The sequence below is a fragment of the Pecten maximus genome, chromosome 14 (genome assembly GCF_902652985.1).
Source record: "Pecten maximus chromosome 14, xPecMax1.1, whole genome shotgun sequence".
NCBI lineage: Eukaryota > Metazoa > Mollusca > Bivalvia > Pectinida > Pectinidae > Pecten > Pecten maximus.
The window spans coordinates 22,111,758-22,134,545 of NC_047028.1; the positions used below are offsets into that span (position 1 = coordinate 22,111,758).

General features: G+C 33.0%; 3 protein-coding genes and 1 long non-coding RNA gene across 11 annotated transcripts in view; 2 read left to right on the forward strand and 2 right to left on the reverse strand.

The window, feature by feature from the left end:
* The window catches only part of LOC117342981, a 47,339-nt gene extending 44,918 nt beyond the window's left edge, over positions 1-2,421 (reverse strand). Inside the window, 1 exon segment of the mRNA XM_033905312.1 lies at positions 2,277-2,421. Within this exon segment, the coding sequence (XP_033761203.1) occupies positions 2,277-2,373 (97 nt within the window). The 5' untranslated portion in view covers positions 2,374-2,421.
* A 1,025-nt stretch (positions 2,422-3,446) lies between these two features.
* LOC117342982 lies at positions 3,447-6,471 on the forward strand. The gene is made up of 2 exons (XR_004535937.1): positions 3,447-3,589; positions 4,544-6,471. It is a non-coding gene; the product is annotated as an uncharacterized LOC117342982 (long non-coding RNA).
* Positions 6,472-10,527: 4,056 nt separating this feature from the next.
* On the reverse strand, positions 10,528-15,694 carry LOC117341622 (COMM domain-containing protein 2-like). Of its 2 annotated transcripts, none has more exons than XM_033903479.1 (5): positions 15,574-15,694; positions 13,385-13,462; positions 12,803-12,885; positions 12,001-12,174; positions 10,528-11,396 (listed from the first exon to the last, which is right to left on the reverse strand). In XM_033903479.1, the coding sequence occupies exons 1-5, from the start codon at positions 15,638-15,640 to the stop codon at positions 11,199-11,201; spliced, it is 600 nt and encodes a 199-aa protein (XP_033759370.1). In that variant the 5' UTR covers positions 15,641-15,694; the 3' UTR covers positions 10,528-11,198. The 2 variants fall into 2 exon arrangements, with proteins under 2 accessions (XP_033759370.1, XP_033759371.1); XM_033903480.1 differs by lacking the exon at positions 15,574-15,694 and adding an exon at positions 14,393-14,581.
* A 35-nt stretch (positions 15,695-15,729) lies between these two features.
* The window catches only part of LOC117341621 (centrosomal protein of 63 kDa-like), a 35,504-nt gene continuing 28,445 nt past the window's right edge, over positions 15,730-22,788 (forward strand). For 3 of the 7 annotated variants that reach the window (XM_033903471.1, XM_033903475.1, XM_033903473.1), the window contains exons 1-2: positions 15,986-16,095; positions 16,758-16,869. In XM_033903471.1, coding sequence (XP_033759362.1) covers positions 16,074-16,095; positions 16,758-16,869 — 134 coding nt within the window. In that variant the 5' untranslated portion in view covers positions 15,986-16,073. Of the gene's footprint in view, positions 15,822-15,985; positions 16,096-16,756; positions 16,870-18,916; positions 18,956-20,182; positions 20,201-22,788 lie in introns of those variants that run through there. The other 4 variants (XM_033903477.1, XM_033903472.1, XM_033903476.1 and 1 more) reach the window with 4 other exon arrangements.

The following is a 22,788-nucleotide window of genomic DNA, read 5'->3' on the forward strand; positions in this document are numbered from 1 at the left end:
CATAGCTAGCTATATATAGTAAATGCAGGGAAATGAAGTAATTAACTGTGAAAGTGAGTGTTATTCAATGGTAATGACTAAACCTTTGTAAAGAAAAGTAGGGTCTGTACGATAATTACAGTCAATTTCAGGTTCTGTAAGTACACTTTTCCTTTCAAACAAATTTTCAGTTCAGATCTAGACATTGCATGAAAAAAGCTGTTTTTAAGTACTACTATCTTATAAATGACTTTAAGATTATTATCATTTTGTGAAACATACAAAACCTATTGTCCACAATGTTTTGAGAATATAGTGAGCTGATAACGAAGATTCACTATGAAATCCAAGATGGGTGTCTGATAACTATAATATCTAGTATCTGGATATAAAAGTCAAATTACGTAATGTTGCTCAACCAAGTTCTGAAGGAAACTTTCATGCAAAATTTAAGAAATGGAGATATGATCAATACTCTCTGAGAAAAAGTCAAAGAAACCTTTGATCGTAAATCCATGATGGCCTCCAGGTGACCATATTTTCCTTCAAATTTGTGACCCAAATAATAATGTTACAAATCTAGGCCTTCATGCAAAGTTTGAGAAAGTTATATCTGTTACTTTCTGAGAAATAGCGCTTATAAGAATTGATTATAAACAGATAGCTGTACCTTGGATTGGGCATGCAATTGATAAGCTTACAAATATATATGATGGGCTAAAAATTTACATAGGTACATGGTAGTTAGGTCCCAATATATAGCACCTACACACACTTATAAACATGTTCATTGCAAAAGATAAACAGTACACTTACAATAATTTAATGAACCATCTAGTAATTTGGGAATGAGAATATTATCTTTACTTCACCAAGCTTCCCTGTTTCAAATAAACCATGGAACACAATTCAATCACCAGTGTATACAACAATTAATACTTTTTATTTTCCATGATGCAGGACATAAACTCAAGAAGTTTTATAGATATTCAAACACTTACAAGGGTCCTGTGTTTCACTCAAGGTTATTTACTATTACAACTGGTGCAAAAACCAGGGCCCTGTGTTTTAAAAGTCCATTAAGTATCATATTACAATCAACAACCCATGCATTTAACACTGCATATATGTTACCTATATATACACAATATCACACTTTATCAGATCCCTGCAAAGGCTAATGCCCCACAGGTCAAAAAAGATCTGATACAGACTGACATTCCCTTTATGTGTCATTATACAGGTATATCAAATCCAACACTGACTTCTACAAACTTATTAAGTTGTCAAACTTAAAAAGATATTATTGATACTATAACTGGTAATCAATTGTATATTAGAATTATATTCTATTCAGTATGTATCTGTACCTTAAAGACTTTCCTACTTATTTTCAACATAATAACATAACACAACATCAATATTATGCTTCTTTAAAGAATTTGGACCTTGTCCAATACATACTTTATAATGTGCTTTGAAGTTATTAGGTCACTGAAAAATGTACTAATCATGTACAAACACATGCCACAAATCTACTTCATGTCCGGTTTGTACACAAATATACTGGACTTAATTCTTGATTTAGATTTATTTAATGCATATGTACTTGTAGTTTTTTTTAGATTATTCAAAATGGATTAGGATCTGACACATCTACTTACAGTAAAATAACAGTAAAAAATAATAAATAGCAGATTCCCATGAGAACATGTATATCAAGTTATTTCATTTGAGCAAAACACAAATGTTTAACTTTGGTGAATGTACTTGAAAAGTTGAAAGTGTAAATAAAATAAATCTTAAATACAGTAATTTTACCCACTATAACAAGATTTTGATCATGAAATATCTTATGTAATATATATAGCTCAAAAGATTTATTCATCAGTGAAAATTTGCATTAGATGGCATTCCATTATAAATTCTTTTAAAATTATGCAGAATTGAATATTTTCATAAGAAATAAATAGCATATACACATTTTGAATTTTTAAACACTAAATTTAATGAAAATAAAATGTTTGAACTAAATTGGATCAGAAAAATGCTTCCTTTATATAATTAGCCCCTATAGCAATGGCCTCAACATTTAGGACCTCTTTTTTTGTCGTATTTATAATGTGCTTTCCAACAAGACAATACTTTTTAGAACTTTCTGAGTTTTAACTATATGGCATATGCATTAAATAGTGATTTTGAATATTTTTTTACATCAGATAGCTATGCTACAAATACAAGAAATAAAGCTGCACATGTATATATTCATTAATGCAATATGATGTATAAATACTCACATCCTCCATTGTATCTATTATCACCAAATAAATCCCCATCTAAAAATCCAGCAATAAAGTGATGTCGCTCAAACTTTTTACAGAATGGTGAATACATGGCGTCTTAATTTTTTCCTCTTGAGCCCAAACAAGCAAGCTAATTGTGTAGATCCATCACGAAAAAATGCATTAAAGTTGACAAAAGGCTCTTTGATGAAGGTATCATTATGAGTCCAAAATGAAAGGGGTTCTTGTGGTAGTCGGCCTGCCAGGTTCAGTTAGTGTATGGCAAGTACCACACAAGGGCAATGTATACATTTGTGTAGCCTTCTTAATAGCCTGGTTATTTATCACAGATCTGTGTGACCTCCACCACCAATATTAAATCTGCTAGGCCGACAATGTTGCTATATGTGAGGCATTTTTACTACACTAGCATGCCAGCCACATACAGGTAGCAGGTCCACACCAAATCCAACCCTCCATAAGGTCTCCGACCAAATAGTTTATGATAACAGATATGGTAGTGCCGGTCTGGCATTCAAAGACGTCTTTTCATATCAGGCATGTGCTATGTTTATCAGGCGGTCTCATTGGACATTATTGTTAGAAACTACAGAATGTACTAAACCCGTAAAGAACAATACAATGGCTAAGATGAATGCATGTGTGTTATCCATATATATTATTATACAGGGCTACTGGGGTGTCGTATTATTTTCTTTGCTATTATGAATTTTAAAAGAATTGTGTCACGGTACACTAACCCACAAAGTAATCCGATATTCATCAATGAACCGGCAACATTGTCAAATGAATACAGTAGATACAAGCATGTATCAAGTTATCAACATGATTGTTTACAGTGGTTACACGTGGGTTATTGACAGATATTACAGATTTATTTGACATAACTTGAACAAAATGCTTAACAATTATTAAATTTACCTTATCTTAGTTTTCTGTTATACCGTTGAGTATGCATTTTACCTTCGATGTCATCTACAGCTGTCTATGTGTGCACCTGCCGCTTTCAATCGAGCAGGTTCAGACATAAACACAAGTTTAAACTTGCTACTTCCGTTTGCATAGCGCTTAATTGTTCGGGATATTTCTAGAGTCAATAGTTCGCGAAATCGGTAAAGTCCGAGACACACAATTTCTTCCAAGACAATCTTAGTCTTAAAAATGTTTGACAAAAGGGGTTTCTTAAACAAATATTGAAGCATTAAATTGACGCTGAAACATTTCTTCAGCGGAATTTAAATATCGTGACACGTCAACTAGGATTAGAATAAAAGAAAATATATCGCGAAATCGGAAGTTTTTGTCAGGTACGTAGCCACACAGTCACATATTTCATACCTTTCTTTTAATATTGCCATGCAGTAATAACGAAGTTCATGCATCAGTACTGTATTTCCAATTAATTAAACTCGAAAGTTTGAGAACAAGCGAGCAGTATGATACCAGTAGACTTCACCGGTACCTGTCAAGTTGAACTTGAACTAGGCCCACGTACTGTATTCCTCAGGAACTTGTGATTAGATATTCTTTAGCGTTAAGGTCTTTAGAAATTTTCATTTTAAGATCTATCTTTGCATTGTTTCTAGTTCAATAGAACTAGATACTAATTTCTAGTTAATGTTTGGACATTTTTAAACTTTGGAATTTATCGATCTAAAGAACAGGTCTAGAGCTAGAATCATACAATGTCAATATATATAACATCTGGATAGTTTTGCGGAAAGATGATAAAATTAGAGAAATGGTGAAACTTACAAAACAAAAACCAAAAAAACAACATTTCCCTTCTAAATAAATAGTCCTATGCATATGGTTTTGTATTTATAAGACACTGTGCACGTGGCAGTTCATAGATATGGCATTTCAGCTAGCACTGCATAGACACATTAACAGGTTGCTTTTGTGGCTGCATGTGCAGTTGAGAATGAGTGTTGTTTCTATGTACTGAAATAATCTTTGATAGGAATTGATTTAGTCGATCCAGCTTAAGCTTACCAGATCTAGAGACCTATATATTAATTTAGTATATAGGTCTCATGAGCTTACCAATCAACACAAAATATGTTACAAAGCAATAAACTTTTGTTTTTGTTTTTCATTCTCTAACAAATTAAGAAGTAAAAACAGTGCTATCACAGATTTCTTTAAATAGTGTTATAATAATAGAAAATAGAAATATAGAACTGTTATTTAGGTCTCTGATATTGAAATAAATTCCATGTTTGCTTTATTAATATGTAATTAATACATTTTTTGTTTAGATACAAACCTGGTATACAAAGTCACAAGTTCTACAATAGCATATATCTACGCCAAACTGTTGAGATTTGCTAGATAAGGATGCGGCAGCTTAAAGGGAAAGTAAAGGAAAGCAAGAAGGAGCGGAGAGAAAGAAGAGAAGACAATGCCAAGAACAGAGACAGGCTCTTTACGGTAGTCATTCCTACCTTAGCTGTTTTAGCAGCCATCATCACTGTCTATGTCTTCATCAATTCAAGGCCTGGTTCAGCTTGATCAGTATGCAGACAACCTTTTACACAGCATGATCAATGCTGGCCCCTTAACACAAGACATGTGTGAGTTTTGGTGCTGAATACATAAGGAGGATATTGATGTGCAGTTACTGTATAAAGATACCTATTTCATTGCTTATATATGGACAAACCTACTGGCAGCATTCGTTGCCTGGATTATAATTCAAATATATTTGTATATTTTCTCGTCATATGTGATTGTGTTTCATGTGTCTGAAGAACAACTAACTTAGTTTGTGATCAATTGAAAATTCAACTTGCATAATGCTGTAATGTAAAAAAAACAAAACAAAAAAACAATATTACAGAAAATATCATGTTAGCTCTAGATCTTTATAGTGGAAGATGATTAAAGAAACTTATGATATAACAACTTCAGTTCACACATACATTGTCTGTTGTAGAATCCATTCGCACAGTTAAAATGCATTAAGCATATCAGAGTAGCTTATACTTACCTACCAGTGTTTTTGTTTTTGGTGCCAAATTTTAAAATAGAAAGTGTGACTTCTTTAGTAAACTACCAGTAAAGTAACATTTTTGTCACTTTTTTACACCATTTGCAAATAGGACCTAAATATACTTTAGAATTGAAAATACTCGAGTACTACAAACAATTGAAAAAAAATTGCAATATACAACTGTATATGATTTTAGTGACCTTGACATTATCTGGGATACCTATGTTATAGAACATAATAAATAACTAAGTTTGAATACTATCTCGGTAATTTCATTCCAAATGTTGTTTAACTGGTAAATTGAAAACATGAAAGAAAATACTCATTTTTAGGTGACTCAAACTTTTTTTTTGCAATATTTTCAATAATTATGTTTTGGAGTTTCAATAATTATAGAACATTAATTTTTAGTTTAAGACACAAATCACTTTCCTGTTTCTAGGAAAAGAAAATGTTTAATCTGTGCTCCTCAATATTATCTCAATTAAATAGTTAATTAAAAGATGTTATACTTTTATCATTGTTTGTTAACAATTTCCTATTTTTATAAAATCTACATCAATCTGGAATAATATCAATACATGTACATGTATATATCAATTTGTGTTTTTGAACAAACATATTTGTTGGTTGAATTTCAGTTTAAAATGAATGTTATGTTACTGTCATTTTTACTTCATGATTTAACTATTTTACATTTCTGCCAAAACAAAATGATTTGCTCACATTTTACTTAATATCAAAATGATTGAAAATTAGGATTTATATCATACATTCTTTTGTACAGTGTGTGTACACATGGTTAAGGAATTTTATAGTAAAGTAACATCACTTCCTTTAGTTTTTGGTTAAATATTCATTATCTAACTGATTTTCTGGGAATTAGCCGATGCCTGGTAATAAACCAACCATGGGTATACGTATCTATTGCAGTTCGGTAGAAATACAAAGAAATACTACATCCTTCAATAAGCCCACCCTGTAGGTAATTTGTTGGGTGCCGAGCTGGGATTAATGTGATTAATAAGATTGAGTGTTGATGCCTGCAGTTTTTGTATACAAAATGTATGTGTGTTGATAAATTGTTGAAGTTTTAAGTATTAAATTTACATGTGTTCTGTGATGTCTGACATACCAGGTACAAATTTATATATTATTGTTCGTAATGAAATAAAATGGTTGTTGGATCCTTAATTTCACTTTGGTTTTCTGTAATATTGTAGTTATTTATCAGATATGCCTCAATAGTAAGTAAAACATATTCAAAGTATAAATGTTGATTACTGATCGCATATGTACACCACACAAAGCTGTACTAAATGGGAAGCTGGTGCAACATGCTGAATGCAAAATGCTGTACTTATGTTACTTCCAGATGTATTATGAAATGTTGTTATTGAAGAAAAAATGTTTCTTTGTAATTGCGGATGATCAAAAGAAAGTATCAATGGTGAAGCTAACATTTTAATTGCTTAGATCTAGATCTGGAGCACTCAGAATTTCTTATTACTGGTAAAGCCGATTTCATACAAAGCATTTTGTATTAAGCATAAAGCATTTTGGTTAAATTCATAATGCTTAATGCTTTATGTGAAATGTTTCTCAGACCTTAAAAGAGAAAAAAAAAAAACTTTGAAGCAAACAATGGTTACTTTTTACAGCATCCTTTTAAGTTGATCTTCGATTTCAAAGGAATTTTGTTTTCTTCAGGAAATGTTTCAAAATAAGCATTTTGCATTCAAGATTTCACATGTACTGGCTTTTTATAGCACTACATATTATTATAGTACATACAATGATTCTATGAGTGCTGTTTATTTACTCATGATCGATTGAAACAATACATTTTGATAGGTTACAGAAACAATTCCAAATATAAACTTTGATGAAATTTCATTCATAATAGATTAATCAATTGAAATGACTGTAAGTGTAAGTTTATGTGAATTTTTTATTAGGTCACCTGAGACAAAGTCTCAAGTGACCTATTCTAATCCCCTTTTGTCCGTTGTGTGTCGTCCGTCCGTAAACAATTTACATTTTAGACTTCTTCTCCAAAACCCCTAAACCAAATTCAATGAAATTTGGCTGGAAGCTTCTATGGCTTAAGGTCAACAAAAATTGTGAATTATATGTTCCCCTTCCCCCAGGGGCCTGAGGGGCGGGGCTAAAATGGGTCAAATTGACTAAAACTTCAAAAATCTTCTTCTCTACTCTCAGATATGGTGGAATCAAACACTCTTCATAGATGGAAGGGTCTTAAGGTGCTTTACCAAAATTGTGAATTTCAAGACCCAGGGGTCTCACGTTTTCCCCTGGGGAGGGGGTAAACTTTACTATAGTTTATATTGGGAAATCACATTTATGACTATAATTTGTTTGATTTCGATTGAAATTCATTCTAACTTGGTTAACATTATCAGCATTGGATGACCGTTTGATGGCATGCACATGTTGGCCCTGACTGACCCCCAGGGGCTAATGGGCGGGGCTTAAAAGGGTCAAATTGACTAAAATTTAAAAAATCTTCTTCTCTACTCTCAGATATGATGGAATCAAATACTCTTCATAAATGGAAGGGTCTTAAAGTACTTTATCAAAATTGTGAATTTCATGACCCGTGGGTCTCAAATTTGCCCCTGGAGAGGGGGTAAACTTTAGTATAGTTTATATAGGGAAATCACATTTTTGACTCTAATTTGTTTGATTTCAATTGGAATTCATTCTAATTTGGTTAACATTATCAGCATGGGATGACAGTTTGATGGCATGCACATGTCGGCCCTGACTGACCACTAGGAGCTGATGGGTGGGGCCAAAAAGGGTCAATTAAATTAAATGAAATATTTCAAATCTCAGGTGACCGTTAAGGCCCATGGGCCTCTTGTCTACTTGAAAATGCTAACAGAAGATGGACATCACAAAACACACTATAATAAAAGCTCACAATCACTTTGTTCTATTTGAGCTAACAATTAAAACAATGGTTTTTGTTTAGCAATGCAATCATTTATTATCAGGTTTTTTTTTCAGAAATAAAACATATACATGTATATTATGATAAAAGTACATATTAATATGACATATTCAAATGGTTATCTTTTCCCCTCAAGCATCCTTTTGTTCCCCAATCAATCTAATATACTAACAAACATTACTCTCAGCCATTAACAGTACAACGATCGAGTGTCCCTTACCAGGAACAAGGTACAATGAACAAAGTTTTCATGAATTCAAACACTTGTCACAAATGCAAATGAAATCAAATCTAAGTCTGTTACAACACGCATAGAGGTGCTACATCTCCCAACAAAAAGTAAATATCTATTTAAACGAGAAAAGGCAGTTGTATATTTCAGAAAATACAAATGTAACAAAACTTGCATACCTAAACTACATGTTTTTATCCAAAAGTTAGAGTTTACCTTTTACCACGGACGCCATTTCATATATTTTAATGACAAATATATACATACAGTGTATGCTGTCGTCAATGTACAAATAGAAGCATCCTTAACAATTTATGCCTGTGTTACAAATATATGATCTCATAATTATAAGTTTAAGACATTAGACTGTTACAAAACAATCCCTTCTAAAACTCCCAGTCATGAAGAGTAGACCATACAAAACTCGAAAATTCCATAGTCTAGTCATATGTTTTTTTGAATTGCATTAAAATCTGTCCAGCAAACTTTAACCTTTATAAAGGGCAAGACACACATAAAACAAATGTACCACTGACAGTAATAACATATACACAAATATAATGTACTTGCATCTGAAGCATTCATATACATGTACACACGTACCTGGTAACATTTTTACTTTAATATAATTCTTCATTTTATATCCATTGGTAATTTGGTATTCTAAAATTCTAACTTACACATTCACAGCATTTTTACATCAATGTCAGTTAAACTAAAACAAAGAATCTTTACTGATACAATGACTTACCCAGAAAAATGTAAGAAAATATGAACCATATTATACATATTATTGAGCACCAGACTCATGCAATTTGCACAAGTAATATTTTAACACATACATTTAGCAAGTAAGGTGAATGTAGGGGATATTGCTTGGTATACTATGCTCCCTATCTAAGTTCACATACATAAGTCAAATATTGTGCAGCTTCTTCTTGGGAACCTACAAGCCAATTAATTACCATGATTCTAGGCCTTTTGGTTTGTGAGAAGAAATTGTTTGAATGTTTTGTCACATTTGACCAGTTAAGTGACTTTGAAGATGGGTCAAGGTCATTTCGTTTTGCAAATTAACTGAGGGGTACTATCCCAGAAACCTACCAGCCAAATATCACGATTCTAGGCTTTTAAATGCATTAATGTTCATTTAATAGAATCCAGAGTAGAATGGGTGTAATTTTCTTATATGCAGACTATTTCACCATGACGCCATCTATAATTCTATTTCGTGTTAAATCCATTTCGGCTGACCTCAAAATATATGCTTCAAACACATACTCAGAAAAAGATCTATATAGAATTCAATAATTTTATGTAATTGTGTAAATTCAGTAGAATGCAAAATCACTATCAACAGGGTGTGTATTTCAGTAATTATAAGAGAAAGAAAATGACAATTCTTGTTGCTATGTGCAAAAGGTTGCTATATCTAGTCTAGACTTTAAACACTCTTGTTATAAGGGAGGTAACTGTGAGATTCCAGGAAATCAAATGTAGAATCAACTTCATTGGCCAGTTGTCGATGACTTTTGGCATGGTGTTGACAATCGAAATGAAAGGTAACTATGGTATACTCAGGTATACAAACAGGCGAGGCCTCCACCTCACGACAATGACAACGATCTGCTACTGTCGTAGAAGAAAAGCATTGGTCACCTTTGTCTACTTTTCCGCTACTGCCTCTCTTAAACATGTTGAAAACCAAACTAGACATGAGCCGCCATCAACTATTGCCTTATTGACAACTCATCCTATACAATACAACTTAAAAATATACCTGTATGTTATTGGGGAATGCAAGTGTAGCGGTAGACATCAGAAATTTAATCAAATCATTAGTATAGTTTATTGAGATGTAGGGTGTTTAGTTCTGTTATTGAAATTTCATCACTGAAACTTGACTGACATTTTGTAAACTGCATGCTGCTGCACATGTGCGAAAAATTCCAGAAAATTGCTAGTGAAGCCCATTAGGGGTAATCAACAAATTGGTATACACAACAGTAATATTTAATATAAATGACCTGGTTTTTTTTTCATTTTTCTAATCTACTAAATTCAGCAATGTCATTTTACAAATTTGACCCTTGTGGCCTTGAATATTGGTCAAGGTCATTTCTTTTCACAAACTTTAATTTTGGGGCTCCATCATGGGAACCTCCCAGCCAAAAATCATGATTTGGGGTCTTCTTGGTTTTGAAAAGAAGTCATTAAATGAAAAAGTTGATGGCCAGATGAAAATGGAAGGATGACTGACAATGCATCATAGCATAAGCTCACTTGGCCTTCCAGGCCAGGTGAGCTAAAATGTTGATGAAACTGGAAAGGCCTGTGCTATCTACTTCTTCAAAATTGATACAAAGTCCCTATACTGGTCGAGTGAAATAAAGGGAAGTAACTATGGAAGATCAGAGTGACACGAAAGCAACAGAAATTGTCAACATGATTAAAGTATTTAAAATTATTTTGTTAAGTCAAATCTCCCTCAAATACACACATAATGTATTACAATGAAGAGGTGATTCAGGCATACAGACATTTTCACTATATGAAACATCCTAAGTTCATCAATGTTCACATACATTTCATCCGAATTCTCAGTTGTCCTTGCACAAATCCATTTTCTTCATCTCAATATGCCATTCTGATTTCACACATTGAAACTTCATACAATAAATATAATCAAGATAATACTATTTTTCAAATTGTTCACTTGATATTCCGTACGATTCTTCGACAGTATGGTGATTTCATCTCTTGTAGTGCCTCATCGAGTACCTTAGTAAGATGGACAAGGTTGACTGGATCGGTTTGTAACACTTTGGTCTCCCGCTCGCCATCATCTTCTATGTGGAGCTTGAATGTTACCAAAGGAGTGGTCTGTCGTCTAAGAGAGCGACTAGCAAGCTGTAAGAACAGTAATGTACTAAATTTCAACCTGGATATTTAAAGGACAGATAAAAATATGCATCCAATTACAACAATAAGAATGATAAAACTAATGATAAATTGTAAAATTAGTTATGCTAGTAGAAATTATTCAAAAGACCAAAAGTGAACTGCTGCTCAAGAATGCACAAATACATGACATAAGTAAAGCCTATCAAAATTCAACAAAGTTTGGTAGAAAACTAATAGATGAGTTGCGTTTGGTAGAAAACTAATAGATGAGTTGTGTGGACCAAGATTAGTTAAAATGCTGAAAAACAACAGGAATAACTCTTTCAAAAATTGTAAAATATACAGTGTAATTATAATGCCCCAAAAGAAAACACAATTACATATCATGATGTTAAAGAACTGCCTTATGAAGCATAAGGAGATTAGTCAAAAACTGAAAAGGCGTAACAAAGAAATTATGTCCCTATCAAAAACAATAGGATGAATATCTAGATATTGAGTAACAGTACTAATTACCAATTACAGGTAAAATGTATCAGGTGTTAATTCATTTTATGGAGAAATTTAACAATGGTAATTACGGTAAATTGGTAAAATATGAGAGTTTTACCTGTACATCAAATCGCCACTCAAGATTCTGGTAATGAGGCAGTTCCATTGACATTTCTGACATAATTGCCCGGATCTCCCGTCTGTTTTGTAGGTATAGCTCGAGTAGGGTCTGCCTCATATCATCAGAGAACCCCAGGGTTAAGATTGAGTCCTGGAAATCTATCTCATTTAACTGCAAAATATTTATTTCCTTGAAATGATTATCAGTTCCATATATCATTACAAAATAAATGAACAAAACTAGATGTACTTTGATTATAGACCAATAAATATGTCCACTTTTTTTTGTTACCTATTTGTTGTAATTAAATAATACAAGCCTCCTATACAAATATAATTTATATTCTGTCACTGAAAACTGCATAATACATAATTAATTTAAAAGGCATTAAATACAATAAAAATTGTCCTGTCAAATTTAGACCATGAACTAATCCAAAAAGGTGTGTGGGAGGTCAAATGTCAAATTATATAGTAATATTTACCAGCTCTGATATGTGACAAATCATATTCTTTAGATATGTACTCAAACGCAATTTGTGAAGGTCCTTCTACATTGGCACGAGTAGTACAGTACTAGATGTGTTCCAGAAACATTTTTGCCATAAAAATGTCAAAGGTCAAACATAGGTCACAGAGACATATTTCTGGTATGCAAGATGAACATGTACACACAGTTTGAAAACCCTGTGAAAAATCACAGGAGACAATTTTGTCGGAAAAAAAATCATGAACGGACATATGGTGGACTGCCCAAAGGATCAGGTATATAAATTTACCATTGGTTTATGTATACGTACCATGAGTTTGGAACTCTCTGTTAACAGATACATTAGCCCCTCAACTCCATGTTGTATTGTCTCTGCATCAACCTTGAGTTTTTCTAGAAAATCATAAAATGGAAAAATTCACTTCAATATCAGATTGCTCATGATCAGTTGTACAGTGTGAATCTGTTAAATTCATTCAACTGGGAACTAAATTTAACTCTTATAATTACACACAAGCTTTTCAAGAGTTGTAAGAAAGAGTAAAGCTTTATTTCTAGTGAGCTTCCTGGTCTGAAATTAAAGATAACTTAGATTCTAATAGAAGTAAAACTCTTAGAAAGATCATTAATAGCAAACTTAATGTCAGTTTTCTTGACTTAAAGGTATTCAAAATACTTTGAAAAGAATACAGGATCTTTGAACATATCACCTTCGAAATCTTTTGAAGAATTTAGATATTGAAGCCCTCTCCAAACTTTAAAACTTTTACACTAGAGTAGGATAGAGGAGTGTATTGGAGGATAAATACAGAAGAATTTTAAAGTGTTTGGTGATCCTAAATTTAAATCCTACTTTTGTGTATTACTAATTGCGTAATTGTAATATACTTACGAGCAGCCCCCTGGTAGATTTTGCGGTTGGAACCTTTCCTAATAAACTCCATGCTTATCTTGCAAAATTCACGTACAACTGCAATAAGAAAATTGACAGGTAATTTGCTTTTCTACTGTTAATTTTAAGGTTTAAGTAACATTTTTATCACAAACACTTTTTGCCAAAAATGTTTTATAGTTTTTGATTGCTTCAGAGTTTGTCTTGAAGACGTCCACAAAGTCTTTTGAAGCATAGAAAATAAAATAGGGGCCCTAGTTATAAAATAACTATAGATACAATAATGTAGCTTTGGATGACAAATGGGTGATTTCTAACATTAAGCATGGTTGACAGACTCGACACCCAGCACAAACTTGTATAGCTTGCCAACCATAAATTTGACAGCACATATCAACTTTGTAATATTTTGATGGATAAAATCAATTTATTCATACGTCAACGATTTTTGTAACATATAAAATATACATTACAGCAAGTGAATCTGTATTGCATTGCAGCTGATCAAAGAAAATAATTATAGTATACACATCTGTTTATATATTTGCACTGTTCTCTGGTCACTTAACCATCGCTTGTAAGACAATTCTTAAAGGCAGGGACAAAAAGAGGTGAAAAGAAAAGTCCATATAAACACGTTTTTAAAAAAAAAATGACCTGTACATGTTGTGGGGCAGACCCACAATCCCCTTCACTCTAGATTCACTGGATGCATATGGTGTTCACAGGATTCCAAACTCTCCTGAGGAATCTATACCATAGTTTCAGTCCATTGAGTAGCGGAACTTATAATTGGCATGAGATCCAATATCTTGTCTGCTTATTACACGACACAAGTTACTTCCTTACCTCTGTTAGTCCTTTATTAGTTATACTCACTACAATGTATATGTAAGATCAGCAGGACAGTCACACTAGATACTTACATAATTTTGTGTGAACCTGATAATTACTAGCAGGGCAGTCCTATAATTTAATTATCTCCCTTAGTAATAGTCAGGTACAAACCTAAGGGGTATATTTTTCCAGAAGTTGTTGATCTGGAAGCATTCACCTCTTTATTGGGTAGGCTATTGCAACTGTAACATGAGAAGGAGAAAATGCAGCAGCTTGACCGGGGTTTAAACCCGGGACCCTCTGAACTTTAGACGAACACTCTACCACTGAGCTACCTGGTCGTCGATGATAGACCCAGTCCAGTTCCGCTACATTCCTCCCTCCTTTTTTTAAGTATTCACCCCTGATGACCACAAGTTTGAATATCCCTTTGCTAAGCATGCTCCCAATGCTTTAAATAAGGGTAGGCATATGCATGCTCGCCAATTATGTAACAGGAGAAAGAGATAATGCAGCAGCCAGACCTGGGTTCGAGCCCGGGACCCTCCAAACTCTAGACGGACAGTGACTCTACCACTGAGCTACCTGGTCGTCAATGATCAACCCAGTCCAGTTCCGCTTCATTACCTTTTGTTAATCATTACCTTTTGTTAATCTAATTGGAGAAGCATTTCTTTACTAGTTTAGTCTGCTGTACTTTTCCCTCAATTTGAGAGTGTTTACTCTAGTCCTCTCTATTTCTGCTATCAACGTCATGAAGAATTATATATAAATTCAGATCATTTCTTATTCCTCCTATACTGAAGTGTAGGTAGCCCAAGGTGTTTGAGTATATCAAAAAGAAGATATGATAATCCATATTTATTGCTAGAACATTACGTCAAACTCTGGTGATAAATGTAGGACTGAAATTTATTCTGTGAAATTTTTCATTTAGTCTAGTTTCATCTTAATGCATTCCATGTAAAACATTTATGATATTGTTATCGAATGCTTCAAGCATAAACATCAAATCTACACAGGTACAGTATCTATACACCAGGGGCATTATAAGTTACATTGTACAGCTGTTGTATGTCCCTGCTAACACTTTCTATTTCAATCCATGCACACGGGCATGTCTAGTCTTATACTAAAAATAGCCAGAAATACCTATACATTCTTAATATACTATATATTCTGAATATATAGGTATGTCTGGCTATCTTTAATAGTTAGACATGCCCCTGTGATCCATGTGTCTTTCACTGTTTCATCCTCACATGACTGGCCTTTGCTTGATAAGTGGTTTATCTTAAGCTTACGTTCCTTGAGACAAAATTTGAGCTATCATGTTATGGCAGTGATCTTACCATCTATTTCTGTGTCAGTTAAAAAAGAAAGGTGTTCCTTGTGGTTGTCATCGAATATAAGCAACATTTTCTTGTTCTATTCAACTTTTCCCGTCTGCTAGATCCGCCCCGGAAGTAAACAATAACAAAAGAGCGCAAGCGTTAATTTTACGACATTGACAGGAAGTAGACGGTTTACGGTACCAACGAATTTGTTTACATCGGCGCGCGGTTTGTCTGCTTAGGTTGAACTCCAAATGTTCATTTTGGTAAGAATTTATACATAAAGCACATTTTCACACATTTCAATTTGATGCATCTTGATCACATTCACAAACCACCCAATGCCCCATTGATACCTCGCCATTGAATGACATTGTTAAGATGCAAGGTGCAAGAAATGTCACGTTCAAAATTGACAGTGAACAGGTAAAAACATGTTTTTTAATAAACAAAGATAAAGTTTCAAAACTGTTTACCATCCTTTCCCTGACTGACACGGTGTTAAAGTAACACACAAAATGACCCTCTTTAGAAGCGAAGGTAAGATTTTGCACGTGTTTTAGTTATTTTTGTTTTGCAATACACTAAGTTGAAGACTGACTAATCAGTTGATGGGTTGAGTGACTGCCATTGTGTATTCACAATGCAGTTGGCACATGGACAATCAGTTGTGATTCTGTCTTTGACTAATTCAATGTGAATGTTTGATATAAAATCTGATTTCCATATGGTCATGACATTAAGAACAATGAGATATTTGATATACATAGTGTACATGTACATGCAGTGACCTGTGGTATTAAGATTGATTAGGGGCAGATTTTAAGATTACTGATGTAAACATTAATGACTAGACATGGCAGAACATGGTGGGATGGAAAAGTGCAAAAAACTATCAACTCTATCGAGTATCGACACTTCATACAGGCATTTTCTGTATTTCCTCAATTGTTACCATTAGCAAATTAATGCCTAGTAAGTAAACAGCAGGAAAATTAAGATGAGTTTTTTTTCTGAAATTACTTGTTAAAGAAATAATTCTTGTTTTTATTGTTTACTCGTGTATAAACTGCTTTTTTTTTTTACAGATATTTTAAAAGATGCATATTTGATGTTAGTAATATTATGTAATAAACATATCATGACGTAGATATATAGTTGAGTGAGTTCAGAGTTGGCTTACAGAAATTGTTATTTTTCAGCCTACAGAGAGTTTTTTAAGACTCTCCTTTATGATACCAATGTGGACAATCGTCAAGAAATAATCATGGAAAAAATTTCCAGCATGTGGACAGAACTTCAGAATCAAAACAAGTAAGATACACTTTTACTAAAAGTACCTTTAATTTGGTTATGTGTTGGTATGGTGGAGGGTTATAGGTATATACTTTTAAAAGTTGTTGGCTTGTCATAATCATAGATTTAATTATAATGTCATGGACATTTAAGAAAATTAAATAAAGGTATTCATTTGCTCCCTCAGGAATATATGTCTTTGCACACGGATAAGATTGAGAAGTGTCCGTATTTCATATTGATCAGAATATTGTTCACAGAATTACGTCAGATGACAAGATATTAAATAAAATACTTATTGAAGGGTTTTTGATGATTCAAAGATTTGTTAAATTATTTAAAAAATATCAGATTCAGTTTGAATGATTTCAAAATCAATTTTTTTTTTTTTTTTACACAATTGGTATATTTGATCTAACCTACACATTGTTTATTTATGGTTGAATCTCAATAACAGTGTGAATGGCCCTGCTGATGATTACAGTGCTAAAGATAAATCTGAGGGTGACACAATGTATTTAGTTCCACATGAGAGCACGCATACAAATTGGCTATCTTTTACTCTTATTCATAGTACCTTAAAATTTAAATACTTGTATTAATCCCAGAATGAATGTGAAAACATTGATAGAAACCCATTGTCAATCACAATGACAAGTATACACATGTTGTCGTAGATGGATGCTGTGTCACACCCTTTCACACACAAAAAAAAAAGGATATATATATACATGTATATATATATGATAGGTATCTGATTAAGTAAGGTGTTAGGTTATATATACATATGTTTAAATTGTAACCCAAAACCAAGGCCTCCAGTTTCTACCATTATGTATTTGGCTCTTTGTTGAAATCCATATAAACCAAAAGGTAGGTTAAAATGTGATTTAAAATACTCCCGTATTTTGATCAAATGACAAAGTTTTATTTGTGTAATTTCATTATAGATACATTGTATTGTTATATTTTTGGTTTCAAATTCAGGTATTAAAGAGATTTCTAATATCGTAACCCTATACCTACATGTACCCACTGTAAATCTGACTCTGAAAATAAATACAGTACTGACAATTTCCATTGTCAACCAGAGAGCTTATTAATGAAAGTAATTATATACCACATTTTCAAATTTATTTTTACTTTTCATATGGCCTGCATTGTTTGGTGTTAGTATTATGGTATATGGCGGTGTCCATCCATCCAGCATAAACTTTTGTTTGGCAGCATCGGATATCTCCTCCCACATTTTTCAACTCAAATCTTGTTAAATCTTTAGCAGAATTTTTAATCGTGATGTAATGGTGTAATGATGGGGCTTTATAATTTTAAATTGTATTTCATTTGGGGTGTTTTGACTTGAATATTTTAGAAAATGTTATAGCCATTTGCTCGTTTCTAGTATTTAAATATTATATCTTGAGATCTCCTCCCACATATTATAGTTGTTTTCCTGAGCTAAATTTTGAAAAAACTATTTTTATGAAATGGGTTGTGTATTTCTGGTATTTGAATCCTGTCGAGGGATTTCCTCCCACATCTTTCAATTGTTATCTCTAAAACTTAGTACATTATACTATATGAGGTAATCAGGATAAAGTCAAGACCTATTGTTTTTCTGAGCCACATTTTGATTTGAAAATTTTTGCAAATATTAGGATTTATATTTAATAACTTCAATCAATCTTAACGCTCTTTGCCATCTGTTATTTGCAGTAGACATATCAAGTCAAGGTTGAATTGACTCCAACATTTCTGATGCTTTAATTTAAATTATGGTAAAGTGTATGATTGATCTAATATTGGTAATATTGTATTTATTCTGCGATTAAGCTCAGGGGCTAACAGATTACCTCTACATAGGAACTGGGTTATTTGACAGGAAAATGAATTAACATTTACTGGCAATATTACTGAAGATATGGTAGATATTGCATAGGTAGGGTTATTACGAGATATGGGCTAATTATCAGATAGAAGCAGTTCCTTGTAAAATCATTAGGGTGTGGAATTGTTGTAGGAGAATATGTAACGTGTGTGAAATGTCTATAAACACCTGTTTTAGCTGTGTCAAAGTCGTATGAAACACACAAACTGTTGTTGGGTAAGTCACCTAGCCCCTGTACAGGTGTATGTAGTTACCTCCCCTTGTACACTGTATGTGAACCGATTGGAGTCAGTTTTGAGCCTAACTAATCATGAATGGATCTCCATCAATGGTTAAAACATATTTGCTTGGCTTCTTGCAATAAAAATTTCACCATAAGATTTTATTTCAAAGGACCTACATGTTTTTAAATGATATGTATAAAAAAGTGTCATTAAATTATAATGTTGAACACTTTTAAATATTTTCTGTTTTAATAAAACAATGATAAAAATCAAAGTCAAATTTGAAAAATCTGTGATTTAATAATTGGTTTTACTTACAAAATTTATTATTTTTATTGCTGGCTGCATCATGTATTGCTGAATATTAATATTAATATTCTGTTAATAATCAAAGGCTACAATATGACGAAATCAGCTCCCACGTAGTGTAAGTTGTGTGTAACGTTGTTCAGCTTAGACTAATGGCTAATCTTTTGATGGATGAAAAGGCATGTATTTTAATAAACATTGATTTTATTTGAACTTATCAATAAAATATAAAACTAAAGTAATGTATGATGTGACATGCATTTTTAAAACATTGCTGCATGGTTTGGATTTCATGATTAATTCATATGATATTTAAATAACTACACATTTTAACTGTGTACCTATGTACATGTATGTGTTGCTATATATTAAATATATATAAATACATTTCTTCACAGATACTGTAAATACAACACCTATTAAGTAGAAACTAGTAAATCATGCTTTTGATAGCAGAATTGATGGTATAAAACAAGCTATAGTATAATGCTTGCTGTGTGTTTCTTATTTAGTGTTGTGGTTTAATTTACATATATGTATAATTGCAAGCATGAGCAATATAATGATATTGATGTATCAGCTTATTCTAATGCATATTGTAGTTTCACTGCCTCAAAAAAAATGACATATTGCATTCAAGAACACAATTTTCAATATTTCTATCCACTTTAATTGGCATTTGCAAATATAGTTAGATTTCCATCATCTTGGAGTTTGTGGAATAATTCAAATTAGAACTCATTTAACGGGTTTGCTAATTATGTTTAAAAATGAAGCACACAATAAATTGCCTTTCACTTAAGACAGATTGCTGAGATGTACCTGGACTTTTGGCTAATTCTTCAAAATGAATAAACATAAATTTTATGGAGGGTGTCAATTTCACAAAAAAAATGATTATTCTTTACAGATCCTGACGAAATACTGGGTAACTGTATAATGTCATAAAAAAAACATTTTTCATTAATTTCATCATATTGTCATTAAGGCCTTTAACATACACAAAGTTGAAGGCATACCGTCTTTTATATCAATCAGTAATGTTTTCACTGGTCACTGCTTCAACAAGTTGTGTAAACTGATTCTGAAAAGTTGCATGATTCACAAATCTGTTCACAGTCATCAGCTGGTGCACACTGTAGCATCACCTATATATCAAAATTCTGTTGTAAAATCAAACTGCTGATAACTTCCTATTCATCAATTAGATATTACTTCATTAAGAATATATTTCTGTTTCATTGTATCTCAGTAGATAGTGTTTGCACCCCCTGTATATTAGATGTAGATCAAAAGGTATTGTAATATCCCCATTGTGACCTCTAAACATCTTTTATTACCATATATTGTAATAGACTAAGTCAATTTCTTTCCCAGGTTATGAATACATTTTCTCTTTTCAACACTTTTAGTTTGTAAAGATCTGAAATGGCTACCTGATGATTACAATAATACTGGATTTTATACTTAGTTCTTGATTTAAAAAGTATAAATTAATTAAGTTCTCTCATTAAAATAGATCCTTTTTCAGATCTTGACATACTTTAAAGATTAGATATGTATTCTACTTGTATGTGATACAGAAATATTATTGGTAGAAATATTATTGGTTTACCCTGCTTCCGTTATGACACCTCGTATCATAACTGTCTCCCCTTAGTCTAGTCTGATTTAGTTATTAATTTTTGTTTATAGTTTCTGTATTGTAATATTTTTTGATGTGACTTAATGATGTAGAATACGATGTTAAGAAAATAACTACTGGTACCCATACACATTCTGAAGGTGGTGTAAGGGTATTTTTTAACATATCAAATTTTAGGAATTGGACATGTTCAAAGTTTCAGCATTTGAAGAAGAAAATAGACGGTGGGGTAGTTTTGATATGATTATTGGTAAAATGAAGGGTTGGTTGTGTGTATGTCCTGAGGTGAATTTCTACAATTTAGAGATTATTGTAGTACATATACCTTGGCAGGGGAGATAACTCCCTTGATTTTAAGAACAATTTTTTTTACCGATCTTTATCTTTGATCATGCTCAAAAAGGCAGTTTGAAAGTGGAACAGTAACTTGCAATTTGATTCATTCTGTGATACTCTGTATCTAAAGTATCTTTATCAATTGATGTTGTATAGTTAGTTGTCACATAGTATGTAAATTGATAAGAAATATATTTCTAGAATTTCTGAGCATGTCTTTGAAGCAATTTTTTGTCATTTAACTATGAATATTCATCGATCTTCCTGTGGAGCAAATCATACATTCAATCTGCACAACTGCTGCTAGACAGGGCCTTGCCTAAGGTGAAGCTAAGGCTTTAAAACTTGTTCACGTGTGTTTCTGGCTTAAAAACATTTCTGGAGTTTTAATGCTTGTGTCAGGTCCACACAAACAGCTTCACTCACGTCATGCAGGCCTTCACAACAAAACCTAGAGGACAATGATCACACCACATACAGCTTCACTCATGTCATGTAGGCCTTCACAACAAAACCTAGAGGGCAATGATCACACCACATACAGCTTCACTCATGTCATGCAGGCCTTCACAACAAAACCTAGAGGGCAATGATCACACCACATACAGCTTCACTCATGTCATGCAGGCCTTCACAACAAAACCTAGAGGGCAATGATCACACCACATACAGCTTCACTCATGTCATGCAGGCCTTCACAACAAAACCTAGAGGGCAATGATCACACCACATACAGCTTCACTCATGTCATGTAGGCCTTCACAACAAAACCTAGAGGGCAATGATCACACCACATACAGCTTCACTCATGTCATGTAGGCCTTCACAACAAAACCTAGAGGGCAATGATCACACCACATACAGCTTCACTCACGTCATGTATATCGCAACAAAGCCTAGAGGACAATGATCACACCACATACAGCTTCACTCACGTCATGTAGGCCTTCACAACAAAGCCTAGAGGACAATGATCACACCACATACAGCTTCACTCATGTCATGCAGGCCTTCACAACAAAGCCTAGAGGGCAATGATCACACCACATACAGCTTCACTCACGTCATGTAGACCTTCACAACAAAGCCTAGAGGACAATGATCACACCACATATACAGCTTCACTCACGTCATGCAGGCCTTCACAACAAAGCCTAGAGGGCAATGATCACACCACATACAGCTTCACTCACGTCATGTATATCACAACAAAGCCTAGAGGACAATGATCTCGCATACAGCTTCACTCACGTCATGTAGGCCTTCACAACAAAACCTAGAGGACAATGATCACATTTTGTCAACACTAGAAATTCATTGCTTCTTATTTGAAGATTTTGTCACCAAATATGACCAATGGAAAGTTGAACATGGAATGATGTTTAAAAGTCTCTGGTTTGTCACAGTTGATATATTGTGTAGGCACCACTGTACACTCAACATGCATCTCATGCTAGTTAGTAGGTATTCTCATTTCACATAATCTTATGTTGGTACTGAACTTAATTTGAAATGTAATTATGTGGATATTTCAA

Coding starts and splice junctions, on each gene's coding strand:
- LOC117341622 (XM_033903479.1), bottom strand. CDS start 15,640: ATGTTGCTTATATTCGATGACAACCACAAGGAACACCTTTCTTTTTTA. Junction 12,886..13,384: donor AATCTACCAGGGGGCTGCTC/GTAAGTATATTA, acceptor ATGATTTTCTAG/AAAAACTCAAGGTTGATGCA. Junction 12,175..12,802: donor CAGAGAGTTCCAAACTCATG/GTACGTATACAT, acceptor AATATTTTGCAG/TTAAATGAGATAGATTTCCA.